This window comes from Zonotrichia leucophrys, chromosome 10, assembly GCF_028769735.1.
Source record: "Zonotrichia leucophrys gambelii isolate GWCS_2022_RI chromosome 10, RI_Zleu_2.0, whole genome shotgun sequence".
Classification (NCBI taxonomy): Eukaryota; Metazoa; Chordata; class Aves; order Passeriformes; family Passerellidae; genus Zonotrichia; species Zonotrichia leucophrys.
The window spans coordinates 7,803,845-7,824,641 of NC_088180.1; the positions used below are offsets into that span (position 1 = coordinate 7,803,845).

At 36.3% G+C, this 20,797-nt stretch overlaps 1 protein-coding gene across 3 annotated transcripts in view; it reads right to left on the reverse strand.

Annotated features, from left to right (window-relative positions):
- Positions 1-20,797, reverse strand: part of UNC13C (unc-13 homolog C) — a 131,673-nt gene that overhangs the window by 59,259 nt on the left and 51,617 nt on the right. For all 3 annotated transcript variants that reach the window (XM_064722627.1, XM_064722628.1, XM_064722626.1), the window contains exons 10-16: positions 17,759-17,928; positions 16,806-16,921; positions 15,246-15,409; positions 9,319-9,469; positions 6,904-6,972; positions 5,533-5,622; positions 4,613-4,741 (exon numbers count right to left, since the gene is read on the reverse strand). In XM_064722627.1, the coding sequence (XP_064578697.1) occupies positions 4,613-4,741; positions 5,533-5,622; positions 6,904-6,972; positions 9,319-9,469; positions 15,246-15,409; positions 16,806-16,921; positions 17,759-17,928 (889 nt within the window). The remainder of the gene's footprint in view (positions 1-4,612; positions 4,742-5,532; positions 5,623-6,903; positions 6,973-9,318; positions 9,470-15,245; positions 15,410-16,805; positions 16,922-17,758; positions 17,929-20,797) is intronic.

Genomic DNA, 20,797 nt, shown 5'->3' on the forward strand with positions numbered 1-20,797 from the left:
TGCACTATATATAAAATATACACATATGTAGACACTCACATATAACGTCTATCAATTTTTAAGATTTTATATAATTTTAAAAGATATTTTTAATACCTAAAAAAATGAAAATTCGGCCTTACAGAATTTACTCAACAGAGCCTAAAGCCAGAAACCACTTGCAGACATGCATTCAAAACCTGTGAGAGATTTCCCTGCGCAGCGCTGTCACACTGTAACTAACTCCTAAACTGTTAACTTCTTTGAAACTGAAACCCTATTTAAAGAATCACCATAGAATCACAGAATGGTTTGGGTTGGAAGTGATGTCAAAGATTGTATTTTTCATTCCTCTTGCTCTGGGCAGGGGACACCTTCCACTAAACCACATTGCTCAGAGTCCCATTCAAACTGGCCTTGAACACTTCCAGGGATGGGGCACCCACACCTTCTCCAAGCAGCTTTATGTATTCCATCTGAAGTGGAACAGAATCCTTTTGGATTAATTCTCATCAAGAATTGTCAGCCTTTTCCTTCAAGGACTGGCAGGTGAAAGGAGCTGGTTTAAGTGGTCTATCTGTTTAGGGCAGTGAACATGAATAGCTCTCTGCAGTGGCCAGCCAAGTGATACTGTGGATACTGACCCACCCACCCAGAAAAGTTCTGCTACTGCAGGGAGTAGGTGGAGGAAGATCAAAGTGAGCCCCTCACTTATTGCAAGCTCTTTGACTTCCTAACCAGTGTTCTCAGACAAGCTGCTAAGAAGAATTTATATCTGTAAGATCTGGTCTTCTTCTGACAGAGAATTCTCAGAATGGAGTTGGAAATGCCATAGCATAAAATGCATCCTTCTGTTCTAAGGTAATTTACCAAATGTTTTTCTATTACTGTTGTTAACATGCTGCCCATCAAACACAATGCTGCAACACAAAGAGAGATCTCTAAGTACCCTCTGCATGCCAGAACCTTTTCAGTGAATCTAAAGCAATACATAAATATAACAAAGGGCTTCACAAGAATTATTACTTGACACTGAAATTTGCACGCCTGAAAAATAGAACTCTCTGTAGTAAACAGCTTTTGCTACTGCCCTTTATTTCCCACTTCATAGTTCTGAATGTGTTTGAAAACCACAGATCATAGTCATGCTTCAGTTCTTGCAGTATTTCTATAAGAAATTAATAATCTAACCTATTTTTTTTTTTTTGTCATTTATACTAAAGAGAAAAAAGTACATGCTCAAAAACAACTATGAGGCTTGCATTCCCAAATCCCAAAGACCAGGGACTCCCAACTGAGTAAAGCAAAACTGAGCCAGCTCCCATAGCATAGGCCCATCCAGGTGCTCATCCACAGCTCCAGTTTCCAGATCTGGGATGTTTTTTGTTCATTATCAACCCAGCCCAAGGTGCAGTACCCCTGTGAAAGATGAATGGCAAGGGCAGAGTAGTGTGCTGCTGCAGCTGTACCAGCCCTGGCTCCTGAAGGAGTCAATTGCTCTTTCCTACCTCCTGTCTGCACCAAGCTGTGCTGCGACAACATGCAGAGCTGAGATAAGACCCAAGTAAAGGTCCCTAACATCAGGTAGAATACCAGGCCTGTTCTGATGAGCTGCTGGCAAATACAAAGTACTCCAGTGTTTTATTCCAGTATATTGGTGCTATCAGTCATGAAGTTATTTGTACTGATCAAGAGCTCTTCAGATAACATGAAAGGGTATGGTCTGCATTTCATTGGTGTCACTCAGTGGAGAAGACTGCAAAAAGAATTATTGAAGGGACTTCAGTCTCTGTGAGCACCAGCCAGGATTTCAAAATTTGTTTTCTCAAGAAAACAGAAAGAGTGACATATCTGTAAACTGAGTCAGAGAGCTATCAAAGTGTTTCCTAAACTACTTCTCCAGGATATGTCTTTTTAACATAGGGTAGCTAAGCACTTCACTCAGATAACTATTAATTAAAAAGAGAAAATATTGCATGTGCTGCATAAGGAGCTAGATAGTCCTTCATCAGAGGGCTTTGTCTCCAATAATGAGGATAGCAATATACATGGCAGTGAGACTGTCAAGCTATCACGTTTTACTACCTCTGGTAGTCATTGGTTTTTTGCCATCAGCTGTTCTTTGTATTCTGGTGTGGAACTGTAGTATGACATTTTTGCATGCTGTTAGCATTTGCAATGCTTCACCCGAGAAAATATCCTCAGGGGTGATATTTTGCTGCAAGACATTAGCTTTTTAACGGTGATTGCCTGTCTGACACAAAGGTAGAGAGAGTAATAAAAAGAGGAATTGGAGACTGCTGAGCATATTTTGTGATTGAATTTTTGTGTTCACAGTGGCAAATATCCAAAAACTCCAGTTCAAGCCCCTCAATTTTAACAGTCATTGCTCAATTTTCACCCCAAAATTAAACAATCCCACACAATCAGACCTGAAGCATATTTTCTCAAAATACTGTGGCAGGCATCTCTGAGAATTATAGGTTGCAGCCAAAAGCAATTGCAGAAGGTGTTACCCTGAGTTACACACAGATACACCCTGAGCATGCAGAGGCCTCAGCAGGACAACATCTGCCAGTCCTTCCCCTGAGTGAGAGCAGGTGCTGACCTACATAAGAACCATTCCTTGTTGCTTTGGGTCTCAGTTCTCAGTCTCACAGCCCAGAGCTCAGCTGTGCAGCTAAAACATGAACCTCCTGTGTGCAGAACCAGGCTAGGATGAGCTCCCTCCCTCTGAGGGGAGGGGACCTCACCTGATGGGGAGACAGCAGAGATAAGGGAAGGGTACTGAGGAAGGCTTAATGGTGGAATCTGGTCTAATCTAAGGGGCTTGGAAACAAAGCTAATGAAATGTTAATTACAATACTGGTTACTGCTTCATTATTATAACAGTGGTACCACAAACCAGTCACCCGGACTCACTGGAAAGCCTCAAGAGCTATAGGTTCAAACAAACTGCATATTCAAGTGTTCCTAAAACAAAATGCACTTTTGGATATACTGATAGGAAACTGTAAGAGGACCATGTTGAACAAAGTCTCCTTGTACAACTCAAGAGCTGATGCAGAATTCAGGTAGTCTTAATAACAACAGGTAGTTGTAGTCTTAATTCAGGTAGTCAATAACAACATTGCCCGTTTTGCCTCAAATATAATTTGAGGGAGAGAACCCTTACTTAAGCAAGTTTTACAATCTCTACCAAGCAGAAAAGCTGTAATATCTCTGCACTTTAAAACCATATTTTAAAATAGACAGGCTAAATGACTGTATGGATTCACATAAAAAAGTTGTGAATTTTCTGAGTACAGAGGATCTTTTGCAGTTGCCACTATGGTTTGCAGAGGTAAGACTTCATCACTTTTAGCTGTTTACTGAGTACTAGAATCTACTGATAAACTGCAGGCTTATGTAATACCCAGTCTAGCAGCACTTCATATTATATTTACCAGACAAGATCAAATTGCTGCAGAGTAAATGTTAGCGAGAAAACAGAACAGTTTATGACGTAAATAGATGTGATGCCTGAAGCTGCTCCTTCCACTAATTTATACTCCTACTCAGCTTACAATGTAATCTGTTGTAGGATAAACACATCAGCACTAAGTGTGGAGTGCTTTTGGTGCTGGTGAGAAATTCTTATATTCAAAGCTACAGTTAAGTTTTCTCAGGAAAAGGAATCCAACATGAGAAAATAAATTCTCGTTTCAGAAATGTTGAACAGCAAATATCACCATTCCTAAAACACAGGAATTAATATTCTGGATTTAAGAGATATATCTTTCACTTAAATAAATAAATAAATTCAAATAATTTTCATTTGAAGTCTTATATCATTAGTATGAGCGTTCTTATTAATTATACACACACAAAAAAAAGTGCATTTGCCAAAGAACTTAGTTAATTCTGTTCAAGGCTGGAATACTCACAGAACTACCATTTTTCCAGTGTACCATCCAGAAAGCAAATACAAGGTACAGGTGATAATATGATAAAGAAGTGATGCTCCTTTAAGACAGTAATTAATTCTAACATTACTTATAGAATAGCCATATTATATTAAAAATAAAGAGTATTCTCAAGGATTTTGCATGACATTTGGAACACAACAAGTGCTATAATTATTTTGCATTGATAGCTCAACCTGACAGACTAATATTAAGAAATCCTGTGCTTTCTTAAAGCAGTTACTAAAGCTTGGATCCAAGTACGCATCATGGGTACTAAAATATAAGGCTGGAAAGACTATACCATTTTCAGCAAATTAAAAATTGTTTTCAAAAGTTACGGAAGTGAAATGTTAGATTTTAAATAACTATTTTCCTGTTACAGATCTTAAATTAACAGTAATCAATCAAATACCATCTTCCCCAAAACTCCTGGACAATTTGACAGTCATGTCCAACTTGATGACTACATTATGAGGTAATGTGTCCATTTTGAAACTCATGTTAAACATTTTAGAGTTCATAGCTGTCTGTGGGTGTATTTATGGTATGTTGCTCCTCCATGCATAGATAAAGTGAAAACCTGAGTGCTTTGATATGAAAGAACACCAGAAGACTTTCTGTTTATTAAAGGCAAACTAACAATAATGATTGAGCAATAGCACAGAACAAGTTCCTTCTGACCTTACCTGATCCACTAACTGGGAGTAGAGATCATAGCAATTGTCAAAAATGTATTTGTAAGTTGAATCCAGGCAGGCTTTTACACAGTCCTTCACCACAGTACTGGCTCGAGGGGGGCTCTGCAATTCCAGGACCTAATTAAATGTTTCATAAATGGGAGAAAGTCAGAATTAGATTGAACACAAATATCCAAGTGTTGAAAGGAGCTGTTATACAGGATGAAAAGTGTTCAAATAAAACAATGATAAAAACAATTACAATTGTGTTGAATTAAGGTTGATTTAGCTCAAAGATACATTAGAACACATGCAATTAGATTTTATCACTAAGTTTTATTTAAATTAAGTACTTATATGATGAAAAAGGCATGTGTGCCCAATAGTTTACATCTTTAAATCTTAGGTTTTACATTTTATCAGTTTCTTTTATTATTTAAGAAATAACTAAAGTGTATAATATGTGCTTTCCTTTGAATTAGAATATCAAGCCAAATAACAGTTATTTATTTAAAGCAAAGACTTCATATTTTTACTCCATTTCAGGATACATTAATTCAAACTTTAACTTAATGGATTATTTTAATTCTGTTTATGTAGTTGCCTAATGCAGTTGAATCACATGCTAAAGGTTGCTTTGTGTTTTTCTTTTTTCATTCAATAATATTAATGTGTACCATTCCATTCCAAAAATATTTCCATGCTTGACCACTTAGATCTCATTCTTAAGAGAGACTAAGGCAAATAATTATCAGATCTATTTTACTGTTTGACTTGTGATTTTATTATATCAGTACAAACCCCTTTTTATATATTACTTCTAATGAGTTCATCTAAGAATGTTTTATGTGACTTGACTTTAAACTAATTAAAAAGGTAATTTTTTTGTTTCTGTCAGGAAATTTATTTGTGCAAGTAAAGGACAATACCTTCATCCGAAAAAAAGTAATGCTGGTAAGCAGATCCACAGTTGATTTCAGGTCTTGGAGTCTTTCCGAATTGCTGGCAGGAAAATTATCCTGGTGAATCAGGGAAAGAGGAATCATGCAAAATTTGAGTTGCAGGTAAAATCCTTGAACAACTAGTTAAAAACCCTCAAAGAAAACATAAAGTGCTGCTTGGAAGGATTAGAGATGTTCACATTACCCAAATTCTGCCTGTGAGGTAGTTAATGATGAGCATCCCTTGGACATGAGTAGGAACACCTTTGATAATGCTCCTGCACTTGTAACATGAATAATTCAAAATATTGTGATATTTCCAAAACATGGATGGAATAAAAAATGTTATAAGATGTCTGGAAACTGCTGCTAATGAAAATAATTTATGGGTTTTACATGGCACATATATAATTTGTAGGCATAAATGCAGTAGTAAGCTTAATGTAGAAATAATATATTCAAGTTTTGCTATGATCTCTAGGTTAACAGAGTGATGTGAAGCAGTATTATTTAAATAACTTCCTACTATTGAAATATCAGCCTCATGCTACAATACTGTCTGCACAGCATTCTTCAAAATGAAAAGATCTTAGCATGAACATATCTCCTTCAGTAAGGATATAGTCTTAAAAACTAAGTATGTGCAATTTCCATTCTCTCTAATGCCTTGGGGTTCTTTTAAATATTCCTCTTCTCCTCCAGTTTTGGAGAGCAGGCCACAGAACAGACAAATCCTTGACCTGGAGGCTGCCACTCCTAGAAGCTGAAAGGAGAGCCACATGTGATAAAGCCCTAACTTAGGTATTGTCCAAAAGTTTCATGATCCAGTGGACTGGAGAAGGAGAGGGAGTTCAGAACCAAATGGTAACTGCCAGGTACCCAGGGTCTGCTCTCCTGAAAGGCTGGCTTTGGAGCACAGCTCAGTGGAAGGAGATTCCATGAGGCAGAAATGAAACTAATTCCTACCAAATAGAACAACAAGGAGACAAGACTTTTTCAACATTTCCAGGATTTTAGCATGCAAGTTGTAGCAAAGATGTCAGGCTCCCTCCCAGAAAAAATACAGCAGTAACTGCACTTTGAACTACCTGAGTCAGTGAAGGTAATTCCCAGATGAATTAACTTAATCCACTTAAGACTAGTTATAGACCAATTTAATCAAAATTTTTGAATACTACTCTTTCTTGAATATGTGACAACCTCTTGACCCATTCTTAGCTTTTGGAAAGAAAATACCAAGTTTTTTCTTTTTGTCAAATTGGAATAATATTGGTGTTAAACAGCTTAAATTCTCTAAATTTTTGTTGCAAAGGATTTGGGGGGTCTCATGTTGACTCAAATAGAATATGTTGTACATACCCTGTATTTAGATAAATCAATCCTCAGAGAATTGTGCAATTGATCCAGCAGCTTTATGAACTTTTCTCTCTGTAAAAAGAAAAGAAAAATATGTTGCACTAGAATTTGCAGGTTCCTGTAATTGTTGGGGTTTTAGAAAGCTTCTTTCCACTTTTAACTTATTTAAAAAGAAACTTGTTTTCCATTATTTCATATACAAGTGATGGTTTGAAACACCTGTGTTTCAAGGCCAAGTGATTCACTTTATTTCCCTTTCTATGTTGTATACCTGGTATGCATTAAACACTGTGCAGCTGTGCAATACATTAGGGAGGTCACAAAGATTTTTGCAATGCAACATTTTCCTGTCTTATACTTGCCTTGCAACTGATTCAACTCTTGAAGAAAGCACCTCTCCCTTCCTTTAATAAGTAAGAAATGATGCTCATTTACTACAGAATTTGGTGTAAAAATATGATTGAAAATTATACTTCTGAAACAGTGGCTTTTGTAGGAATAAGGTAAGTAATACTAATACAATGAAATTATATTTTTTCCTTTCAAATGTGGAAATTAACTTGTTATCTTGATAGATGATAGGAGCAGTGAAATTATTTTGCTGTAAGATTTCCAGCTGAGTTGTGCCATTCTCAAGTAATACTAATGAGTTTCTAATTACCATGTTAGAACATATTCCATAGTCTACTGCACAAAACTGTGAAATCTCAGCCTGTGTGAAAGCAGCAGACTTCTGGAAGAAGCAGGAGCTGATAGCTCTCAGAGTGCACTGATTGTATCTGTACAATACAAATGTGATGATCAGGAATTTGAAAATAGAGTCTGTGCACGGTCTCTCATCAGTGGAGTTCTAACCTACACCAAACCCCACTAATTTGGCACAGTTCCCTTAAGGGATCAATCAAAAGAGAACTTTTTTGTCATGTTATAAAGCTCTACTGAAATATTCAGTCAGCCAAATCATTCCCAGCTGTAGCCTGAGGACTTGAATTTGAGATGTTCTTTTTGATGAATGATGTGCTGCTATTCACTAACAAATGCCTTTTGACCCAGGAGAGAAGAATAATCTCATATTTTGCCTATAAGTCAATTGTTTGAAAAAGAGCTCCAAATCTCTTTTAGTGATTCCTACTACTCTTCTCCCATCCATCTGTTGAACTATGAATTGGATTGGAATTGCGTCAGAGGCAAACTGGCATTACCATCAGAGAAAGGACTTAATCTCTGCCCAGTCTGAGGACAAAAGTAGTTCTGGTCATTAGAAAAATGGGAAAAAAGGATAAAAATCCAGTGAAACCATTCTAAATTTCAAAAATGGCATAAAAGCCAGAGATCTAATAAAGCTTGAATATCGAAAGAGAAGACTTGTTTCAACAAGTAAGTAATTCTTGGTTTACACATCCAAATGTATAATTTCATAATTTTATCTTGAAAATCTGAAATTCATAATTCCTCTATTATTCTAATATGGGAGAAGAGTTCTAGTACCTCTAACGCTACTTCAAATAAAATTTTAAATTTGAAATTTTAATGTGTATTTAATAAATTTTAATTACAATTAATATTTTATTTCATGTCAATAAACAGTATTGTATGAAAGCTGTTACATCAAATATATATTTGATATCAACCCTGCAAATAAAAACCTTACTAAAAAAAGAGGAAAGAATAAATACATTTTTCAGCATAAGATTGTGTTTATACCCTCTGTCTCATGCGTAATACCAGAGCTATGACGGCAACCTCTTTGAATTATTGCTCTGCCTTACTGCTCTCAATTCCTCTGAGAGTAGGTGAAGAAATCAGAATAAGAAGTGAATAATCTTTATTTATTATCATGTTCAAAGACTAGGAAGTCCATGCTGTGAGATACTTATCCACAGAAGAAAATTTAGCAATAATAAAAGTATTCCTACATCCCTGAAATGCTACTACTCCTCCTAAAATTCCTGAAACCAGGACTTGGACAATTTACCAGCAAAAATTTCAGCAAAAATCAGAGAGAGTCCATTATTATGGATCCTTGTGAGAAGAGCAGCATTTATGGCTACATCCATCAGGTTAACATGAGTTCACTGATGACACAGCCCAAGAAAGGAATTGCATCCAATACTTAGTCTACTGCAGTTAGCAGTTTGCAAGGCCCACTGCAATAAAACAAAAATTCTGGGAGATTTTAGTGCTGTGATCGTGTGCCAGTGCTTTCTAGCCTCTACGCCTCACAAGGAGCTGAGCAGCATCTCCTCTGGCTTTTGTTATGATTGATTTTAAAGAGTCAGGGTAAAATTTTCAAAAGCTAACAACAACCCTCACTTTTTAAAATGAGCAATTAAAAACAAATTCAATGTAGAAGTTAATATGGAATACAGTAGGAAAAAAAGAAAAGGACCAGAACTCTATCAAAGAAAATCTACTTACCCCAAAGTTAGTAGCTGCAAAGCGATCTGAGGCAGAGACATTTGTTGCTGCTGTTGTGTGAGCATAGAAAGCATTTATATTGGCCAACAATGTACTCATAACTGCTGGAACACCAGGGCACATGTATTTAGAAGAGAGACAGGAAAAGTGCCTGAAATTCAAACAAACCAACAGTTATTAAAGATGGCACGGAATCTGCTCCTTCTCCTATTATAATTTCTTTCGAACTCTAATGATGTAACTTTCAGGCTACCTCAAGGAAAATTGTACAGATGTATATAAGGAAAATCCAGACATGTTTGACACAGTTGCCACTTGTTGCACACTGATATTTTCAAACTGGCCACATTAGATTCACATTCAGTTCTTACTCTGTTAATCCTAAACACAAAAACATGACTTAACTATTTTAATTGCTATTAAACAAAACATTAATTATTAAAGAAAACCTAAAAAGCAAACTCTAACTCATCATCATGGAAAGTCACAGAGATCTATAGTAGAAAAAGATTTAATTGTTATCAATGAACAGACTCAAACCAGCATTTTAGCGTGGCTTTTATTTTACCCTCCATTATTAATGAAAGGTGCTTCAAGCAGCTTCTGGGTTCACCTTGATTTAAATTAGGCCATAACTGAAACTCTTCCACTTTGATCCAGGCCAGTAAAATTTAGGTAATCAGTCTGTTAAACCCAAAGCAGCCAAAACCAGTGGTGCGATGTAGCAGCACTGTTTACTTGTTTAATGAAACAAGAGATGCCTGCTGGAAGCATACAAAGGGCTTATAATACAACAAAACCTGAGAGGTACAAATGAATGAAAGATCTGACACACGAGGAGAGTGAACATTATAATTTTAAACATAAATTCCTAATTTCAAGATCTATAACTAGGCAGGACTGGGAGAGAGAGAGGGATAAAGAAAAAATGTACATAAATAGGAAAGAGAATTAAGGAGATTAGGAAAAGATGGTGGTAAAAAATGGGTGTACAAACAGAAGAGGATTAGGAAATTCCAATCAGGCTCTGTATGACTGAAGGTCCTGATTTGGCCACATGCTCCTCTTAGCTGGAGTCTCCGGCTCCTCTCTCCTGCTCCTCCTCAGGAGCATAAGGCAGAACAGTGTGCTGGGCCTGAACCACCTGGGCACTAATGCCCTTCCAAGAAAAAAAATTAACTTTCCTGCTGAACTTAAGCCAAATACCCTTAAACTGTTGTGACTGCCCAAAGCATCTTTTAAGGCATTATTCAACATTGTTTTCCTGTGGGGGCAATTATTAAGCGCTATTATCTGCATTTTACATAACTGAGAGAAACGGCTCAAAACTACTCAGAAACCAACCAGGACTAGAGCCCAGCATTCCCAGCTATGTACTCATGGAATAGTGTTACCAAAACTTTAATTCATAGCCAGTAATTTCAAGAAGTGCTTTTGAAGACTGAAATGTGAATTCAACAAAAGAAAAACACAGTTTTCTACCCCTCAGAAAAATCTTTCAAAACATATGTCACATGTTTTCTGTCAAGTAGAAGAATAATACTTTCCTTTGTAATAAAATACAATGGTGATGTCAGGTGGTTCTCACCAATAAAGGTAACCTTTAAAGCTAATAGAAATATTTCCTTATCTCTGAGTAAGTTTGGAAAATATATGTAGGGATCATCAGAGCGAATTATCAAAAAATTGACAAAATAATTAATACTTTTAATACTGTTGACCTTTAGTTTCCAGAAGTCTTTTAGTGGACTTAAAGGTCCTTAGTGCATGAGTAACATCAGTTTGGAGACAAAAAGGCACTAATAACCCCACTGGCCTTAGAGTCATACCTGTAACACATGCTCCTCTGAGGGAGAAGGGAGGCAAAAGGAGCTGTCAGCAGCAAAGAAATCACTGAGATTGCCTCAATTGCCTTCAGGGAACATGACAGACCATGGAAATATCATTTGGGTCAACATTTTAAGGCATCTTCTGAAGGTTACTCTAAGCATTTCACAATGAGCTACCTGTACTGAATTCTTATATTTAGACTAGACCCTAATTGTACCAAATTTTCACAAGGAAAATTTAAAGCAATTGCTGTAATTTATGTCCTTATTGTATCACTGCACTGTTTCACCTGTAATGTGCTTAGTGAAAATTATGATAAAGCATGTGTGACAGATTTTTGTTTCTCTCCATCATTTAATTAAAATCTCTAATGTTCACAGGACCTATTAAGTACAGAATATAGGTCATGACTCAGAGTGCTGATAACTCAGGTTATCAGCTACCTTCAAGATACCTGGATTCCTTCTGCTTGCTAAAATGAATAAATCAAAGTAAACACCTATCCTTGTTTTTGCAGGTCTTTGAAAACAGCAGCCAGTTGCATGAGTTATTAACAATTTCTAGTGGGCACATGATGTCATAGCAACCATTTCTAAGTCTCACACATTTTAGAGCAAGGCTGCACTGCATAAGCTGAAGCCAGGCCTGCTTGCTCCAACTTTCTTACTATGCAATTTTCTGACCAATAGACAGTGCCTGGGATTCTTCCAGTATTTCTGTTTGCATGAATTAGCGAAGAAAGGAGTCTAATTGATGTGCTGTACTCATCAGTAAGCAAATGCTATCAATAAAAAATTAGTTTAATGGGCGATTTGTGTGCTTTCTGTAATGCTGCCACATTAATTGAAAACTAGCAGGAGAACAAGATGACATAGTTAGTGCCCATTAACCTGCTGGAATGAGAGCTATGTTGCTGATTGAGAATCATTAGGTTCTACCTGTGGTGACTCTTGCCAGTAAGAAGTAAAGATCTTAATACAGCTTTTATTGCACTTGACTCTATTACACAGTAAATTCAGGCTGCTGATATTATGTGTAATTTCAGCGTCTAGTCAAACACTGTTGCAATACGTGCTAGATTTTTGCCTTCTAAAGAGAAGTATATTAAATTGAAAGATGAATGACAGAAAAAAAGTTACTTTTTCTTCACTGCAGAGTGTGGCTTAATATATGTAGGTAAATAAAATTTCAGTTTGATTCCTTCTAGACATTGAATTTACAGCATAAACTGCCATCACTCACCACAGTCATCAAAATAAAGGGCAGCCGGATCACTGTGCTGTTTTTCTACTTTTTCTTCCTGCTTTTTGTGATACTTATTTTCCTGTCTACTGTCTCACACATCCCTGCTTGAACTTCTGGGAGTTACACATACCAGTTGTGTGGCTAACAGTGTCTGTCTGGCTGTTACCCATCAAAAAAAAACAAAAAAAAAATCTCATCTGAACCACGTAAGAATGGCTGTAATGGTCTCGCTTTTCTTTTCCTAGTACAGACTCCATGAGGAATAGCAGTACAAAATAGTCATAAGAAAGAAGAGTGGATTATGTAACCTATACAGTCAAGACTTCAAAGAGCTGCAATTACTGCAATAGAATCAGTATTTTTGCTGTATTTTACTGTGGGTCAATGGCTGTTTTTCTATTCACATGAATTCCACATTTGTACCTTAAAGCAGATTTCCTTGCTCACGAACTGTACAGTGGTAATCTGTATCTTGAGAGTAAAACTCCCCTTCTAAGTCAGCATCTTTAGGGAAAAAGTGTCTACATTTATCTCATAAAAATGTGGAGATGCTCCTATCCCCAGCAAGAGCTGCAATCACACCTGAATTCAGTATCTTTCTAAGTTTGGTGAGAAAGGTCTAAGTAGGTACAATGATTAGAGCAGACAGGTAACCTGTGTGGTACCTCCTGGTCTGAATCCCACATTTCAGTATGAATATATTCACTGTGTTTAGAAAATCAAGACTAAATTTTTGAAATATTATCTCTGTGCTCTAAAGGAGAAGATAGAAATAACTGTTGAGGGCCAGAAGGAAATCTTCAGGGTTTATTAAGAGATCATGGATGACAAAGTCACTATAATGAACCAGAAATAATAGACAAGTGGGATTGTTTACTGCTGTAGTGGAACAGGATGCCAAATCACTTTAGACAGGGGTACTTTAGAGAAACTTAATCAGGTTTATGTTGTGTAGAAATGCAGAAAGGCATATGTTCCTACTCCAGCATGTGGCATCTATCTATACTTAAAAGGGTAAAGACTGACTATCATTTAGTAGCACTGGAACTTTTTATAATAGCTAACTTTAAAACAGATATGAATACAACATTCTAAAACTCATGTAGCCTGATAAAATGCAGATGCTCTCTGGGGTCTGGATCCCGGGGTATTAAAGCTTAATCAGTTTTGCATTTACAAACACAAACATTTTAATTTCCAATGTTACCATGAGACATGCAGTAGCAGTATTCTGCAACTAGATTCTCAAGCAAAAAATTCTTACACAATATTCCTCTGGGCAAAGTGATTATATTCAAATTCTCTTTCTGTTGTATACTGGAAAATTGCTTTTGTTTTAGTAGAAGATCTTTGTTACAAAATGCAATCTGATAATTCTATTTTCCAAATCAAGAAGCTGCACATTTTCTTCCAGCCACTAAAATTGTTCCAGAAGAAAAAGGTAATCTCATAAAAAGAAGAAAACCAGGAGATAATAGTCCAAAAGAAAATTCCTCATGACAAATAGACTTAGTGTCTTCACTACTCTTCTCCCCGAAGTCTGAATGCTCTGAGATGTGTCTGCAGATGATTCAGCAAAACAACGTATATGAATATATATTTTTCTCCAAGTATTACATGAGATTACATGCATCACTGATTTTATTCCCAACTTAAACAGGCTGGGGCTGTTCCCTCAAAAAGGCAGTGCTCATTATTGACATGAAACATTTTAAAATATAAAAGGATGTGGGTATGGGGACAATGAAATCTTAGCTTTTACTTCTTGTGACCATCTAATATTAAATTCACTTTCTCATTACATCTGCCCTCAGACACCTGGTTTGCAATCAACAACATCAAGGAAAATTGGGGGAAAAGGTACGGAAGAAAGCAAGAACAAAAAGAGGACAAGGCAAAATAGGTCAATTAACTTAAAATGGCTTGGTTAGAATTAATTATTATTAAACATACAATCATTAATTATTCTTTGCAATGCTGAGTAAGTTCCTTGAAGGAAGATCATTATAAACATGTATATTACAAAATATATTCCCTGAACTTCTATTAGATGAACAATACAAGAATTCACTGACAAGCTCATTGCAATAGTAGGTGGTGTCAATATATTCTGCAAATAAAAGAAAACTTGAGATTTTTAGATACCTTCTTACTTATTATAAGACTCTTCTTTTTAGGAGGTAAAGAGATGCAAAAATATGAGAGATGTTCTGATTAAAAATCCCACATTACCAGGTTTCTGTGAGAGAAAAGCCTGTATTTTTATTTATAGGACTCACTTAAATCTCCTGTTTTTCTACAGCTCTAGCAGAATATAGTCCTTTTCACCAGAAAACTTTTTGCTGGATAAATTGAGAACACATGATGGATCTCACATGCCTGGGCTCTATGGTGCTGTGTTCTAAGGTTTTCGGACAGCTGCTTTAGAACGGATGATGCAGTAATAGTACTATTAAAAATGGTTTGCACAAATTATTTACATATATTCTGGAAGCTCACTGTAGCCACTAGTGAGCTTCTATAGTAGTAGAAAAGAGTACAGAGCTTTTGAAACCCTGTTCCAGCTGCATCTGGAACACTGGAAGTTTTTCTGAACTGTGCTATATATCAGTATCATAAGGACTAAGGAATGCATTAGCAGTAAGACCAGTAACAGCTTATAAAATGCTTATATCTTAAAGCCACTGCAGATGAGAAGCACTTTAATGAGAATCAGATGGACAAAGTGATAAGAATTTAAAGTCAGGAATGCAAGAGAAACAGTGAATGAATTCACAAAGGCTTGAGACTCGTTCCTTCCCTCAAACACATTGTTCACAGCAAAGCAGAAAGCCAGCCATGATGATACTTACGTCATAGCTTGATAAATGTATTCAATTCCATAGCGCATTGCAAATTCATCCACAATTTCCTGTGCAGCATCATCAAAGTAAACCTTCCAGGCCTCATCACCTTTCACCTCGGGGATTTTCACCACACCATTCGACTTCACTTCCGTCAGGTAATGGAACAGATTCTAAAGGTAAGAAATGTTTCAAAAATGAAAGTTTGGCTTTTAAGAAGCATTCTGAAATACATCCTACATATAGTCTTCAATATGTTGCTAGTCAATTTTTGAATTGTTTTTCCAAAGACTGGCTCAAACTAGTCAGCAAGCTTGTGATTCAGCAATTGTATCTTCTTGATAGGAAGTCATTCCTGTTAACTAGAATAGAATGCAACATAAAATAGTGAAGAAACTTCTCTTTTATATGCCCTTGTTAATAAATGAAATCATGATGTTATAATACTTACTACAGAGTGTTTCAATTTCAATTGTATCTGTGACCAATACATTTCAAATTCATTATTTAAGCCCTTCAGTTACAGGGAGCTAACAGAAATACTGCAGGTGCCTCTCTCATTGTGCAAGGTGTGCAACAAAACTTAGGTTTAGTACCCTTGGGAGCAAAGCTAGGATTTGACATTCATGGCATAGAATTCTTCTCAGATTGCCTAGCTCCATATGCATTCACAAATTTTACAACTTCATAGGTATCCACAAAATCCAACAGATTTTTTTTCCTATTTTCAGTGATTGGAAAAAAAAACCCTAAAACTTTGAAATACTTTCAGTTTTGCTAATTAGCCCGTAACTGTCTCTTGGACTCTCTTAAAGCATTTGAATATTGTAATTTACTTCGTAAGTCCAACATTTGCAATTTCAGGTCAAAATTGATCAGGACAAATGCCCTAAATATCTGATTTTACAAATGGTGAACAATGGGATTTTGTGGCTACATGCTAGTGGTGAACCTTCAGCCATGCATTAGCTATCAGCTTTCAGAAACTACTTGTATTTCCAGAATAGAACTTCTACATGGATGACTATTTGAAGGAAGAATAATCAATTACAAAGAAAATCTTTCAGAAGACACACCTATTTATCAGTAATTATTTTTTTCAATGTTGACAAAAGCAAACTAGATGAAAGGAAAATTAGATTTTATAGAGTTTGTGTTTCTCCTTTTTCTCACTCTCCAAAATATGTGTTACTGTAAAACAAAAGAAATACTTTACAGCATACTTCTGTAATATATAGAAATGCTTGTGTATTCCTGATGATAACAATCATGTATCAAAGGGCTAAATAAAAAAGTAAGTACACGTAGAATTTATCTGTCTGGCTCAATCTCTTTTTCTAACACCTCCTGGCAGGAATGATCTGTTTGGTGGTCTTACATTTTCTACCCTTGCCTCTGAACCTGATACTTCCTGAGCAATACAGAATGGGAAATCTAAAACAAACTTGCCCTCAAGTACAGCAGCAGTAATTTGTTTCAGTGATCTAATGTTCTATAGCCTTATTTCTTTATCCATGCAACAACTGAACAGTGATTTCTATACTGTATACTATAAACTCTCCAACATACCTCATGTAGACAGGTGTACTGCACATGGTAAGGAGCAACTTTCTCCTCTCCTTCAATTTCAACATTGATTTTCAGTCTAATGGCCCCAGAGACAGCTGATTTATCTGTTCGCTTTTCTGAAGAGTGGAAAAATAATACATTAGTAACTACCAAGAACACATGTATGTCATATGAAAAGCTTTCATAAATCATTCTAGTTTAATCTTTGAAAGCTAGGGAGTCCTGCTGTTGAAAATAAGAATGTCTTTTAATACCTCACACATGGTTCAAGTCACAAAGTGGAATAACTAACTATGAAGTAAAGAATCTCTTATTTTATCTCCTACATTCAAGCAAGGCTACACAGCTATTTATTTACTACTTTCCCCTTCTCAACTGAAATTACTGTACTTTTCTACCTGACATCTGTATCAATTATTATTATTTTCCTTTAATTATGAAGACTTTACCAACAAGCTGGACTACTCTGAGTGTGATGGGTTGATTCTGATAGGTGCCCACCAAGGCTGCTCTATCACCTCCCTTCCTCTGCTGGCCAGGGCATAGAAAATCTAACGAAAGCCCCATGGGTCGAGAGAAGGAATGGGGAACAGATCCCTCACCAACTACTTCCATGGCCAAAACCAGACTTGACTTGGGGGAAAATCAATTTGTTACCAGTGAAATCAGAGGAGGATAATGAAAAATAAACCCAGATGTTAAAACACACCTTCTCTTCAGCTATCCCTTCTTCACAGGTTTACTTGATTCCTGATTTTCTCAACCCCCTCCCTGCCAGTGGCACAGTGGGATGGGGCAGTGTGGATTCTATCTCTCATTTTCAAATCAACCTGTTATATTTAATATTTTAGAAGTCATGCATTGGTACCAATGCTACAAATTTTTAAGTCACAAAGTTAAAGACAGTAATACTCTACCTAAATTTGTTTTAAAAAAATCAGTAAGAATCATACCTAAATTATACCATACATCCATTTCTCCACTCAGTGTTCTTACTTCAATGATTGTTTGCCCAAGGAAATCATCGGATTCCTTTTTGAAATGCTGTTTTACTCTAGATTTGATATCATCATCTTCATCCCATACTCTCACTTTTATTCTATCTGTAGAGTTATGACATTCACTGGAAAAACAAAAACAAAACACAAAATGTGAGTGGTATATAAACTATATTACTCTGCACTGCTGTCTAATTCATTAAAATCAATCTCCACACTCTTGCTTAACTGCACCAAATGTCAAAGCACAAACAATCTGCAATATCCAGAGGAAAAAAAGGCCAACCCAGACTGCCAGAGACAAAAAATTTTCTCTATATATGAGAATTATTACATATAAAGAGAATAAATGGATTGAATTATATATACATAAAGATTGTATTTAGGAATGTCAATAACTGCTCATTAAAAATTTTTATTTGAAATTCATACTTTTTATGCTATTATGTAATGACTATCTTAGGAAAGATACAGTTAGGTCAGGTTTATTTGTTTAGGAATGCCACGTAGTACATACAGTAAACTACCATAGTAGTACTCTGGAGTAATACAAAAAGCAATAAAAAAATTAAAGAATATTCCCAGTGTGTGTCAGGTAGCTTTTGTTAAAAACCAAGAAGTATGCACAAACATCTCATCAAGGAAAGAAAGGCAATCAGAAAAACCCAGGAAAATAAGTACCTGTTTTTTTAAAAAGATATATTAATGTTCTTCAAGACCTCCCATTCCCTGGTAAGGAGAAAGAGTAGGGACCACGCCATGCTCTAAAAAAATTCTTGTAAATTTAAGTGGCTTACTAACCCCTTCTGGGTTGAGTGGACTTGAGAAAGTGCTGGATGTATGAGGGAATGAAGTGGCATCACTTTCAATCTACAGAGTACACAGTGGAAAAACAATTTTACTCCCAGCTGCACCCTGCATTTATTTGCACAGAAATGTAAAATAAACTCTATTGCTGCTTATTCCTATAAGGCACAGTGAGGACTATTTACATTTGTTGGTGATGGCTTTTGATGATTTGATTGGAATATCCCAACACTGACTGCAGAGGTTTGAGTTAGTGAAAAACTTTCTGCTGAAGTTTGACTAGTACAGAGCTGGCATCAGTTAAATCCATACCATACTTGTGCATTCATATGAAGTATTGCTTTTAATATTCATTCACTAGTGCTACAGAAATATTTTATTTTGTATTACATACCTCTGTTTATCTTTAAATACGACTTTGAAGCATAGCTGCAAATTTTCATCTTCAGCAGGGCATTACTTTCACAGTTGATTAAGAGTTTGTACTCAAATTCTATTCCAAGCACTATCATTACTTAGTGATCTGTCTCTGTTTCCAGTGTTAAAACAGTAATACTCCAACTTATCTTCCAAGCAGAACCCCTCAGGGGTATTCTAAGAATTAATTAGTGGTGGTAATGGGCTTTGGAAGTATAAAGTGCTGTAAATGGTATTATTATTGTCAAGGCCAATCAGACACTAAAAATGGCATGCACAGCTTTTACTCTGCCACACTGTGACATCATTCAGTATCACAGAAATCCTTGTGTCTGTCTATATTCCAGATTTTAACTTCGCAAATAATTCTGGTAATTAAAATGCACATTGTTCTGTGATTAGCAAAACTAATAGAGTGCAGTTTCCTTTTGTCTTATTACTGGCTTCCCTGATATCCAACCAACTACAATCACCTGCTGAATCTTCTCCCATAGCTGGGGTTTTCATAAATTACTCCTTTATGTGAACTCCTAGTATCTGTTATAAGATGAGGTCATACTGAGGACAGTAAGTATCTCATCTCTCTCTAACCACATATTTTCATAGAACATTATAGACACACTATTTGGCAATATGGGGAATTTCTCTGACTGATCACAAAATTCAAAGGCTATTGGCAAGAACATACAAAATATAGGAAAATAGAGGTGAACCAAATAAGCATTGCTGCTTTAAGAAACTAGGCTATTTAATTCTCCTAAAATGTAGCTCTAAGTTACTACTTAACATTGCTAAAGTTCCAGCATTGCATTTAGCTGTGCACCCAACAGAAATAATTGACAGGGGATTTCTATAGTGACATAGGGAGATCTGTCACTGGTGAAGTATTTATGTGACCCTCATCACCATACCTGTGCTTTTCACAGAATGTATTCCTGCTTTGATTCTCTGACAGATGCTGCATATAAAAAGTCATTGTGTACTTCAGCACAAACATCGTATTTCTATTCTTCTGAGACAACATAAATTTCCCTCTGATATACACTTAGTTGATAAAGAAATATTTATTCAGATGGTCAGGATTCCCTGATAACCTCAGTTGTCCTCAGCATCCTTTTCTCCTTTAATCTTAGGTTAGTGAAACGTGGTGAGACCAGACCCAACCAATGTGTTAACTCATGCTCTTCTTTGTGTCAATGCTTCAGAACAGAGGCAGCTCTGCTACCTTCATAATGTTCCTGTACAGGACCACAAAAATAGCATGGATTTGTGTTTAAAAACTGAAGAGTAGATGAGCAAATATTTCCTCCTGGCCTGCCCTGTGGCAGTGTGACTGCAGGGAGTGACTGCTAAAGTTCCAGAGCTGAATGATCCTGCTCACCTGCCCAGACTCAGAAACAGCCCTCTGGAATGACATGCAGGTTCTGTTGTAGTCACTGCTAACATCTGTCCAGAAGCTCTGCATGGAATTCCTACTTCTGTTTACTCCAGGAAAATCAGCCCAGGGAATTACAGGCTAGACAACATATGCTAGTTTCTGTGTTCCTCTTCTAACCACTCTGCTTTATGTGCTCAGTAAAAGCATTCACAGAAGTGTGATAGAGGAAGATGAAAAATGAATTGTTCCCTAGCACACAGAGAATTGAGGGTACTGATGCTTCTGAAAACTAGAGAATTTGCAGTCTATTCAGAGATGCAAGACAGAAGAGACAGTTTTAATAATTTAATAACAATCTGGTGACACTACATTACTTCTGCATTTCCAGAATG